General features: G+C 38.2%; 2 protein-coding genes across 7 annotated transcripts in view; both read right to left on the bottom strand.

The window, feature by feature from the left end:
• Positions 1-569: 569 nt before the first annotated feature.
• Positions 570-5,532, bottom strand: LOC309494381 (uncharacterized protein). 4 transcript variants are annotated; one of them, XR_014204306.1, is made up of 8 exons: positions 5,309-5,524; positions 5,085-5,143; positions 4,272-4,371; positions 2,238-3,527; positions 1,410-1,473; positions 1,136-1,260; positions 928-1,020; positions 570-695 (listed from the first exon to the last, which is right to left on the bottom strand). XR_014204306.1 is itself a non-coding variant. In XM_082163695.1 (7 exons), exons 2-7 carry the CDS (start codon positions 5,133-5,135, stop codon positions 989-991), a joined length of 1,662 nt encoding a protein of 553 aa, XP_082019821.1. In that variant the 5' UTR covers positions 5,136-5,143; positions 5,309-5,524; the 3' UTR covers positions 804-988. The 4 variants fall into 4 exon arrangements, 2 of the variants coding, with proteins under 2 accessions (XP_082019821.1, XP_082019822.1); XM_082163695.1 differs by lacking the exon at positions 570-695 and having other exon boundaries at positions 804-1,020; XR_014204305.1 differs by lacking the exon at positions 570-695 and having other exon boundaries at positions 804-1,020; positions 1,136-1,473; positions 5,309-5,532.
• Positions 5,533-5,832: 300 nt separating this feature from the next.
• itsn1 (intersectin 1 (SH3 domain protein)) overlaps positions 5,833-11,381 on the bottom strand; it is a 43,248-nt gene continuing 37,699 nt past the window's right edge. For all 3 annotated transcript variants that reach the window (XM_082163692.1, XM_082163694.1, XM_082163693.1), the window contains exons 34-39: positions 10,891-11,103; positions 10,671-10,792; positions 10,460-10,542; positions 10,271-10,354; positions 10,010-10,183; positions 5,833-8,212 (exon numbers count right to left, since the gene is read on the bottom strand). In XM_082163692.1, coding sequence (XP_082019818.1) covers positions 8,064-8,212; positions 10,010-10,183; positions 10,271-10,354; positions 10,460-10,542; positions 10,671-10,792; positions 10,891-11,103 — 825 coding nt within the window. In that variant the 3' untranslated portion in view covers positions 5,833-8,063. The remainder of the gene's footprint in view (positions 8,213-10,009; positions 10,184-10,270; positions 10,355-10,459; positions 10,543-10,670; positions 10,793-10,890; positions 11,104-11,381) is intronic.

Genomic DNA, 11,381 nt, shown 5'->3' with positions numbered 1-11,381 from the left:
GCGCCATGTTTGTACTGAGCCTCTGTTCAGGTTCAAACCCATTGCCCCTATATGTTTATATCTAGTGTTTTATTCGAAGCGCTCTATTCATCCATAAGAACCGCTGGCGCAATCAATACACAATTAAAGTACGCAACCTACGTCATAACGAAAAACATCAGCCTTCTTGAGTTTTCGCTGACTTATAAAATTATCGTCGCTGTCTCTTTAAATATAATAAAAAGCCTGCCCATAATCGCCTATCAATCAATCTAAGGGACATCGGGCTATCCCTCCCCACCAGTACAGCCGCCATTCGCACTTCTACAAAAGATCATAAAAAAAAAAGAGCTGGGCCTTGACTGTGTCTCGAGCCAGAAATTCTCCCCCGAAACCGCCGTCCAAACATCTGATTTCAGGCTCAAGCCATCCTGACCGCGCGCCTCCCGCGGAAGCTCGATCTTATGTGCCGAGTGCATTTTTAGTGTGTGGCCCAGATCGCCTGATTGATAGGGAGTCGGAAAAGAAGATTTTGAGTGACAGCTTACCTTAGTGCCAATCTTCGTCACAATGACAAGCGGCTGCAGCAATCGGGACCCGCAGTTCTTCCATGTCGTCACAGCGTAACGGCACGCAGGCAACTTTGCTCATGAATATTAATGAGGTGGGAGGAGACATGAACGGGTTAGGGAAAAGTGCTCGCCCCCTGGAGACTTCTGTGGGGACAATGCAACATGCAGGCTATATTATAAAATATAGATTTTGCTCGGTGCTTGGTCATTTTAAATGACATTTTATTTTAAATGAAGCACAGTCTGAAAATGTCACAGATCAAACAACTTTATTTATTTTGCGTTTCTCGTTTTTGTTTTTTGTTTGTTTTAACTGTACAGTTCTGGAACAGCAAATAAGGTGCCTATTTATGATGTCATTCACATACTAGTGCGGTAGTGCCTTTTAAAATATATCATGAATGATATATTTCTATGGAAATGCCATGCTGTGCTTTTCATTTTGAGTTGCTTTCATCCAGTACAGGCTCTGAAAAAAAAAAAGATATATATATATATATATATATTAAAAAAACGGTTTCTGGGATCATCTGATCTTTAATATTCATTTCATTCTAAATACACAAAGGCAAAAATATACCCACCAGAGAACTTAAATTCTGGGAACTTGCTTAAGTCTCCACCCCCATAGAGTCTCTGGAGTTTGGTTAGTTCTTCATTGAAAACTTTCTCATATTCTGGTCCAGCGTCTACAAGGCCACCAGAGGCTCTGTATGGACAACACAAACCAGGTTAAATGTGGAAAATGAGTCATTCAAAATAAATATGTGAGAAGTTTGAGATATATATATATATATGTATTTATATAGCCGGAATGAATGGATTGTTTTCATGTTATATGATTTATGTTTTTCACACTGGCTCTTTGTGGAGTATTCCCGTATCTTGTCGAGAAAGAGTCTCTTTACTGGATCAAGCTGTGCTGCAAATGAGAGAGAAATCACTGTTATTTGTTTCTCATGAACATCCAATAATTCTAAAATACCCATTTTAGCCAGAATACATTAACTACATTAATAAACATAACTGCATTTTATGTTTAAATAAAAATATTCATACCTACTTACTTTACACAATAAAAGCATTCTCATTATGAAACACAAACAGGCAAAAAAAAGAAAAGATGCATAATAAATCATGTTTAGAGACAGAGATCAGTCCACCCTCTTGTGGTAAAGATCAGAATAGCTCAAAAGAAAACAAAGCCTCCACAACTTTGTGACTTTACCACAGAGAAAACTATGCTGATTCAATACATACATCAATGTAAGCAGATATTTGTGTTATGGGAAAATGTTTATGGAAAGCTTTATACACATAAACTTTCACTTCATTGTTGCAGCAGGTCAGTTCTGATCATAACAAATGCATGATATGCATCAAGCATACATTAAATACAAAAATAAAAGATTTTAAGCTAATGAGTCTGTGTTGCAGTATAAAATCTAAAAGGCAAAGTGTCGCGAGTAAATGTATTTCAACAACGAATTGCATAAAATTATGCATTTATAAAAAAAAAATCATCTGTCTACAGAGCTTGAGAATCTTAACTTTATGATAATATAACATTCGCACAAAGTTTTGAGTGCTTTCCCACAAAATAACTGTCAAAAATGGTGAGGTTGCATTAAAAAAATCTCTTTTTGTGTGGAAAACATGGCATTGAATGCAGGAAGGATGACATACCCTCAGGCAACTCTTCAAATGTTTCTTTCAGCACCTCTTCCTCTAAAACGTCAGTTTGTGCAAGAACTGGGTCCTTCAGATTGATGGAGCTTTGAGCATCACCAGACTTTTCTGACTTACATAGAGAGGCAGATATGGTCTCAACAACAGGAACATCCTCAGTGGATTTAAATAAAGAGACTTCTGGGATGATGGGGTCTGAGACTGAAATGGCTCCTTCATGACAAACTTCTCGAAGGGTTGGAACTTCACCACAGGCAACTGCCAGTGCCACAGCGTCAGCACTGGAAACATCCATCATGTCCTCCGCTGGAAATGAGCCAACTGCCTGACTGATGATCTCTTGGCTAGAAGGTGTTTTGTCTGCATTGACATTTGAAGACCAGTTGGAAGCTATAGAGTCTTGAGATTGAGTAAACTGAGGTTGTGAAGAGTACTGTGCTTGAGTAATGTTGACAAATGTTGATGCATTGGTCACTGTAACAACTTCTGAAGCAGAAAATGACTCTTCTAGAAGATGACCATCCTCATGCGCAGATGAAACTTCAGGAGTTGCCATAGCTTCGGAGGTCACCATAACTTCAGGCATATGAACTACTTCCCGTGTAAGTTTTTTAGAGGCAGACGCAGCATCCTCAGAAGATGGAATGACTCCTTTGGTGTTTGTTGAAGACAGCTCAGAAACTCGACTGATAGTTGTAGTCATATCTTCTTGAGTTGAAGGCTCTTGTGGAGCAATACTAGCGGGCGACTCCACACCTGAATCAACAGCTTTGGGCGCTGCATCTTTTGCATTCGATATTTCAGTGTATGACTTATTATGCAGACCTCCCATGGCCATTTGGTCAACACATTTTGAATATGCAAAATCCCCAGCAGAATTTAATAAGGCAGGGGCAGGTGCTGCAGGTGCAGATTCACAGAAATAAGTTCTGCCCGCTGCTACAGGCAGTTTGGAGGCCATATTCAGAGAAGAACCTGTAACTGCTTCTACATCTACAATGTACTGAACAGGTTTAGTGTCCACAGGAGTAGCAGATTCTGAAGAACCTTCCACATTAACTTTAGCTGGAAGGGTGCTGGTAGAAGTTTGAACTTTAGCATTGGAAACGATGGTTGCTTTGGTATCACTCTGGTCATTCAATTGATTTGGTGTAGCCGGTTTGGTTGTACTTGTAGCAGCTTTCAATGCAGCAGCAGAGATCCCTGCTTGTTTCCTCTCTTTGGTCTCCTTGGTCTTTTGCTGCAGTAATCTGGCAATATCGATTATAGTTTTTGGTTTCGCTTTCTCTAGGGTAAAAATAACATTGTATTAATGTATATAACAGAAGCAAAAAAACAAAAAAAACCAACAAAAAAAACACTCATATAACTTATGAGTAAGACATGTTCTTGAACAACGTTCCTGTCCGAAAATTTTGTCTTAACCCTATCCCTACCCCTAACCCCATCCATAACTGGTCCCTGAAATCAGAGGGAAATATATAGGGGAATAACGCTGATGTAGAAACACCTAAGCCTAGCTGTAAGCCTAAACTTGATATAAACTGTAAATTTGTCCCTCAAATCTGATTGGTTGATTGGAATGCTGTTCCAGGATCAACAAATATGCTGATCCAGTAACATGTTGTACTTGGTAAAATCTTAAATCAAAATTGAAAATTTTTTAATGGAAAATTGCAGTATTAATTATAAATTATTTATCTGTGCAATTTTACATTTTTATGTGCCCTTGTTTTCTTTAATCAAAATAACCTCGCCTTACACTTGCAGTGACATCTCTTGTCATGTCATGCTGATTTTTTACCTTCCAGTGAAAAGTTCTTAAAACAACCACATTTTTCTTAGTGTGAAGAACATTTTAATAATCTGAAGAACATTTTTCCAGAATAAAAATACTTTTGTGCAATGAAAAGGATCCATGGATTTTAAATGTTCTTCGTGGGATCACTTAAGTATTTTTTTTTAGGTTTATTAATATTCCCGAAAAAATCTAAAAGTCAAACAAGTGCAATAACACTCATGATAACTTACTTATACTTGTATATCTGACAGGCTTCTTGACATTATTTGCTTTGGTGCAGAGCGGCGTCAATAGAGGAACTTTCCAACCAGAATCGTCCAACCAAAGGAACTGAATTAAAGACACACAAAGTCATATAATTTGCAGCATAGTTTTCCTCAATTTTTACATTAGCTGATATTTGAACATATGTTATAAGATATTTGTAGAGATTTGAGCAAAGCTGTACAAATTCTTGTATAAGAGGTTTCAGCACTTTCCACAAATTTGAGATTTTTTTGTTTACAATTATACTTATAAAGCCAAAAGATAACTTATTTCTGAATACTGAATTATTTGCCATGCTGCCAATCAAAATGATAGGTGTCACAATTGTATGGGTTTTATTACATTTTTGTTAATAATTTAAATATTATTATTATTTACAATGGATGACATAGCAGTTCAAAAGTTTATAGAAAACATTTAATACTTTGCTTCTTTACTAATCTGAAAAAAAATAAAATAAATGACTGGGCACAAGGTAGCATACAGCTGAGTTAAGGCTGCCCTGTGCCTGCTCAAAATTCTGTGTAAAGACGCAATGCAGCATAAAAGACACAATCAATTATGCCTGCTCTGACCCACCTATAACAATAGTTAAATGTGTAAATGCTTTTATGCCACCTCTGAGCAGCATTAAATAGTCTGTGTAAAGACACCTAATTACCACTTCAGAAGCGCTTCTGTGCCATCTTTGCAGTGTAAATTTGCCAATGCCATATAGTTTTGGTAAGAGCCTGTTTTGATACCGTTCAACTTTAGTGACAGTAATGAACATGTACCTTCAAAACCCTCAAACGCCGAACTCTCTGGAAGGACATAATTGCGAACATCCCTGAGACTGAGAAGTCAACAGTCTTGATGGCTCCTTTTATGGCGGAGAGAATAAACAGTTACAGAATGAAGACAGTGAAGAGTGAACGTGCCATTTGCAAAGCAAAATACTCGAGTTTTCTCTAACCAAGAGTATAAAGCAGTACGAAACATTGCCCTTGTGTTAACCCACTAAACCCAGTGTTTGTTACCCTTTCAGCGCTTTGGTGTTGCTCTCTTTCGACTCTTCGACGGTGTTTTTCATTGACAACGCTTGTTTACGTGTCCATCGGAAATCAGGACATGCCGTTCAACAGGATTAAAATGGACGGCTGAACAGACCATACAAGCAGGATTAGTGTTCCATAAGGACAAAAAAGTATACATAAACTGAATCAAGATGTTCAAAAGAAGCCAGAAGAAGTTGCGTAATCAGACTGACACGCCCCCACATGCTGCGCGTGCCAGTACGTAACTCGCGTGTAAAGTAGTTTTCTTATCTCCGTTCTTCTCACGATGTAAAAAATTGTCAGACAAAATAGACCTTACAAAAAAGCTAAATACTTTGATATATGGGAGCTGACTTCGAATTTTCAAAGAAATCCATTGTATTCTTTTTTACTAAACATGCACACTCGTTTTGAGTGTAACGTTAGTAAACACTGTATGCAACGAACTACGTGTACCACTACATGACAATAATTTTGAACTACAATACCTTGGTCCAATTGAGTTTTATTTTCAACATTAAGACAACACACTGCTTCTACATTGATAACAATACGCTGTCATCAACATATTTACTTCTCAATTTGTAATATATTATACTCCATTCAAAGTTTTAAACATAGACACATATATTACTGTTCAATCAATGGGACTTCATTAAAAAATAATGAAGCTGTGGGCAAATCTTCTGGTCTGAAATGTACAGTGTGCGTGATAAGAGACGAGGGAAGGTCAGGAGAACAAGAGAAGGGAGGACAGCGGATAAAAGGAAAAGATGTCTGACCACGACCCCCTTGCATTGTCTAAAACATACTTCTGGATGAGGTTTGGGAAAGTGACCCAGCAGAAAGCATTCAAAGCACTACAAGTCACTCTTTCTCAGATATACGCACATACACACACATAGAAAAACCGAGTGGAATAACTTGCTGGCCCCACAATAGCTGTTTTCCTTGATCACTCTGGCATCTCACTAGCACAGCAGTGGAATATTAATGCGTATATTGCATCTAGACAGGAAAACACACATACACACACACACACACAAATTAAAACAAAACAGATCCCTGTTACAGTCCAAAGGGAAACAGCACTTTTCTCAGGCTCAGTAGTGTGATAATTGAGGGTGAACAAATAAGAACATTTCATCATCTATGTAAAGAGGGCTCTTTCTGGAGAACTGAAGATATTTGCAGCCGATATGAGTGATGATCGATCCCTTTGCTCTCTGGTTCATGTTCATGTACTGGTTTCTACATGCTGCACCCTTCCAAAGTTTTAGCACTATATTCCTTTTTTCCTTTTGCAAATAAACAACCAAAAAGCAAGTATGAACACAATTAAAATATGAACTGATATCTCGCATTTTTACAAATATGACAATACTTACAGTGTTGATCACTAATGCCTAACGACAGCACAAGAATAAAAACAATAAAAAAATCAACATACATCAATCAAAAACCAACTCTGATCTCATTAGTAATGCAGTTTCAAACTTAAATACAGTACTATATATTAAATAGTTTACTTTGTGATGTACCACAATAAAACTAAGAACGTCAGGGGAGAACTGAAGAAAATCTGGTTGAATTATTGCTAAAATCAAAACTCATGCAGCCACCACATATTTTCACCGGTTATATTAGTCGTTCAGAGATATTTGACACGTTAGGTTCTTCTACGAGGAAATTCCCCTTGAGACCTGCTATGATATTTCTGTGAGGCCTCTGAGATGTCCCATTCTCAAAAAAACATGAAAATAAATAAAAGTTACATAACAAAAGATACCGAAAAACACACAAAACAATTTCCAAAATAGTCTTTCCATGGAGCATTTGTGGCTGTATCTTCTCGAGACTTGCTGCACATTTTCCTGAAGATGCTCACGTTTAATGGGCCCTCAAAAACAAACATCTCGAGTACATTCAGTAGTTGAACTGTCACCAGTATCTTTCAGTAAAAATAGATTTAAAAAATTAAAATAAATAAAATAAATGAGTCGGTTGACACTAGAAAGGTTTGCCAACAAAACCTGGTCTAAGTTTTTAGTGTTAATGACTGAAATAATGGAATTAAAGTTGAATAGGGTGAATCTCACAAAAACATGTCCAGCTCGCCCCAAAATAGTTTGCATTAAGAAGTGAATTTGTTTAAATGATTTCACTTTTTTGCATTAGTAAGAATGAGATGATTATTATTATTTTTTTAAATTATGTTAATAAGAGATTTATGAGACTCACCCATAATGAGATTTTCACTGGAATGGCACATCATTTGTAATAATTCTGTGTATTCTAGAATGAAGACCTCCAAAAATATATAACGTCAAATGGCACTACTGTTCCCGGGTCATTAGAGCGTTAAACAACAACTGTATGCTAGACTCTTTAAGACTTACAGCATCCTGAGACATCCTTCACATCATTACATAACTGAAATTTCTCCTCTACAGTGCATCCTTCATTTTCACTCACACACTCGACTTGTCTTGAAGCGGTACCTAGGACAATAAAAATCCAATCGGGTTGGTTGGATTGATTAAGACTGTTACAGCATTTTGCAGACTCACAGATGCTTGTGCAAATACACACATTCACACACTGGGATTTATGATGCTGGGTGGAGTGGGATTGTCACATTAGGCTGGTGGGCTTTCACCACGGAGGAGTAGCGGATATGGAATCTGGGGGTCAAATGGTCAGGTCATACAACATGGGTCAGGGTTCGTCAAAGAGCTGAAGGTCCAGTCGCACCACAATCTCTCCCGTAGGGACTTCGTGTAAAAGCAGACGCTTGGTGATGGGGCCCTTCGAGCCCTGGTCCTTCTTGATGTCGGCCAGCCGAATCTCTGTCCTGCCCAAGAAATCTAACAAGACAAGAAATGGAATGGGGTGAAAGATGTAGAGAGAGAAAGAAAAAATGTATGTTGTTATGATTGCACACTACTGTTCAAAAGTACGATTTTCAAATGTCTTTTTTGTTCACCAAAGCTGAATTGATCAGATCAAAAATACAGTAAAACAGCAATATTGTAAAATACAGGGTTCCCACACCTTGGTTAACTTCAAATTCAAGGACCTTTCAAGGACTTTCCAGGTCCAATACCCTCAAATTCAAGGACTTAATGTGGGGACACATTTGTTGTGTCCAACAACAAACGTTGAGGTACCATCGTAGTTTCGTGCGCGCGTGAACGTCATGGCAACGTACAACACAAAGTACCTCACGCGGGAAACACTTAACGTAACGCGGAAATGCGCATAACTAACGTAAATCAAGCAAGCTAGTATGCATAGGCCATGAAGTGTAGGCGAAATAACACAATACCGGACCGGAGTGAATATGGATTTTTTTCCAGAAAACGTATTGCATAAAATATATTCAAGCACTTTCAAGGACCTATATCTATGCATGTTTATTTTCAAAAACTTTCCAGGGCCTTGAAAACATTTTTCAGATTCACAAACTTTCAAGGATTTCAAGGACCAGTGGGAACCCTGAAAATATTATTACAATTTCAAAGTTTTCTATTTTAATATATTTCAGTATCACATGATCCTTCAGAAATTGATTTCTGCTGCAACATTCAGATGGTCGGGTCAGAATTTGCCGTAAACAACGTAACATCCTGCCTTGTATCAGCGGTTCAGGCTACTGCTGGTGTAAAGGATATTTTCTTGGCAGACTTTGGGCCCCTTAGTACCAATTAAACATTGTTTAAACGCCATAATCTACCTGAGGATTGTTTCTGACCATGTCCATCTCTTTTTGACCATCATCTTCTGATGGCTACTTCCAGCAGGATCATGCACCATGTCACAAAACTCAAATCATCTCAAACTGATTTCTTGAACATGACAATGAATTCACTAAACTAAAATGGCCTCCACAGTCACCAGATCTCAATCCAATAGAGCACCTTGGGGATGTGGTGGAACGGGAGATTCGCATCATGGATGTGCAGCCGAAAATCTGCAGCAAATGCATGATGCAATCATGCCAATATGGACCAAAAATGAGGAATGTTTCCAGCGCATTGTTGAATGCAATGAAGAATTAGGGCACTTCTGAAGGCAAAAGTGGGTCCAACCCGGTACTAGCAAGGTGAACCTAATAAATTGGCCAGTGAGTGTATGTACATATATATAATTACATGTGAGAGAACACATGTATAAATAAGCAAGTGCATATGTGACCCTGGACCACACAACCAGTCACATGGGTCAATTTTTTGAAAATGAGATTTATACATCATATGAAAGCTGAATAAATAAGCTTTCCATTGTTGTTAGGATAGGACAATATTTGGCCGAGATACAACTATTTGAAAATCTGGAATCTGAGGGTGCAAAAAAATCAAAACATTGAGAAAATCGCCTTTAAAGTTGACCATTTGTGTTCGCGATTGTGCTGCATTCACTCACAAAATGTATTTACGGTAGGAAATTTACAAAATATCTTCATGGAACATGATCTTTACTTGATATCCTAATGATTTTTGGCATAAAAGAAAAAACGATAATTTTGACCAGATTATTGTTAGTATAATTAATACCCATATAAGTATTGTTGGCTATTGCCACAAATATACCCGTGCAACTTATGACTGGTTTTGTGATCCAGGGTCACATTATGTGAATGAGTACATTTTCAATACACTGACCGTCCGGGGAGAACTGATCCCTCTCGAACACAGTGACACACAGCACATCCTGCTCCAGGTCTTTGATGAAGAACTGGCAGTTTGAGTTCCATTTGGGGTTCAGAGTGTCCTGTAGAGTCTTAGTGACGTGACACTGAGAGCCCATCGTCACCTCACAGTACGGGTTACTCTTACCTGTGCACAGAGGACATGTATGATATGATCAATATTATCAGAATGCTTATAACTTAGTAAAGCACCTTATAGCAAATTGTTTTTTACCGTTTGAACGGCAGGGCTTTAGCTCAATGCCTTCAACAATGTTCACCATTAGCCGGCCAATACCAGTGGCCCTCTGAGACCTTACTGCAAACATAATAGTAACACAAAACCAGTGCTTAGCAAACACTCAGAGCATTCATAGCTTTATTAATGCAGTGAGGCGTGTATAAGGAAATATGTGAGACAGACCCAAGTAGGCCTTTTCTCTTTTCTTCTTCTCTGTTTCGATGAAAAGCTCAGAAGCGGCTTTGATCTTCTGCACCCAAGCCGTCCTGCAGGATGGATCAGAGGAACATTGTCAAAATATGTGTGATTTACAGCATTTATAAGAGCGTTTGAGCACATATATTGCAAGATAATGGGTACAGGTCTAATTAATAAACAAATAATTAGTAAATACCGCTCGTTGATGCTCTCAGCGCGTATAGTGTAGACTCTGTCTATGTGAGATATGTGGAATATGGGTTCATCTCCTGAAGGATCAGTGGGCAGCTTCACCAGCACCTCATTAAGAAAGATGGGCTGCAGAGGTCAACGAGTCAGGTTAGAGGTCAGATCAAATATCATAATAGAGGTAAAAAAATGACTGCAAATAAATAAGATCTTTAAGAATGTCTCACCGTTTTGTACATGCGATACTGCAGGTGGGATTTCGCACTGAAGACCTTGTCCGTTCCAGACGAGCCCAGAGGTTTGATGATCTGCGTGAGGAGCAGGAAGTCGTTAAACAGGAAGCCGTAAAGCTCCTTGTTGCTCTTGGCTTTGTAGAGTTTTCCACTGTGTAGAAATTTCCGAGGACCCAGGCAGTTTGTAACCGAGTTGAACACAAGTTGCTGTAAAGAGAGAGAAACTTTTATTGTAATGAGATTTGACCTAGATTGTCACAAAGACACACTACCATTCAACCATATATGGTGCAACCATATATGTAAACGAATTAATTAATAAGAAAAAAAAAGTAGATTAAGAATCGTTTTGGAATCGGATCATGACTCCCAGGATCGGAATCGGATCAGATCGTGAGGTGCCTAAAGATTCCCACCTCTATATGTTTATGGATTTGTTTTACTGTTGCGCAGAACAAAATTATCTCTTTTCAAAATATCGGAAA

Source organism: Leuciscus leuciscus (assembly GCF_965113295.1).
Source record: "Leuciscus leuciscus genome assembly, chromosome: 3".
Classification (NCBI taxonomy): Eukaryota; Metazoa; Chordata; class Actinopteri; order Cypriniformes; family Leuciscidae; genus Leuciscus; species Leuciscus leuciscus.
The sequence above is the reverse complement of the archived record's forward strand: the minus strand, read 5'-3'. Positions and strand labels throughout refer to the sequence as shown.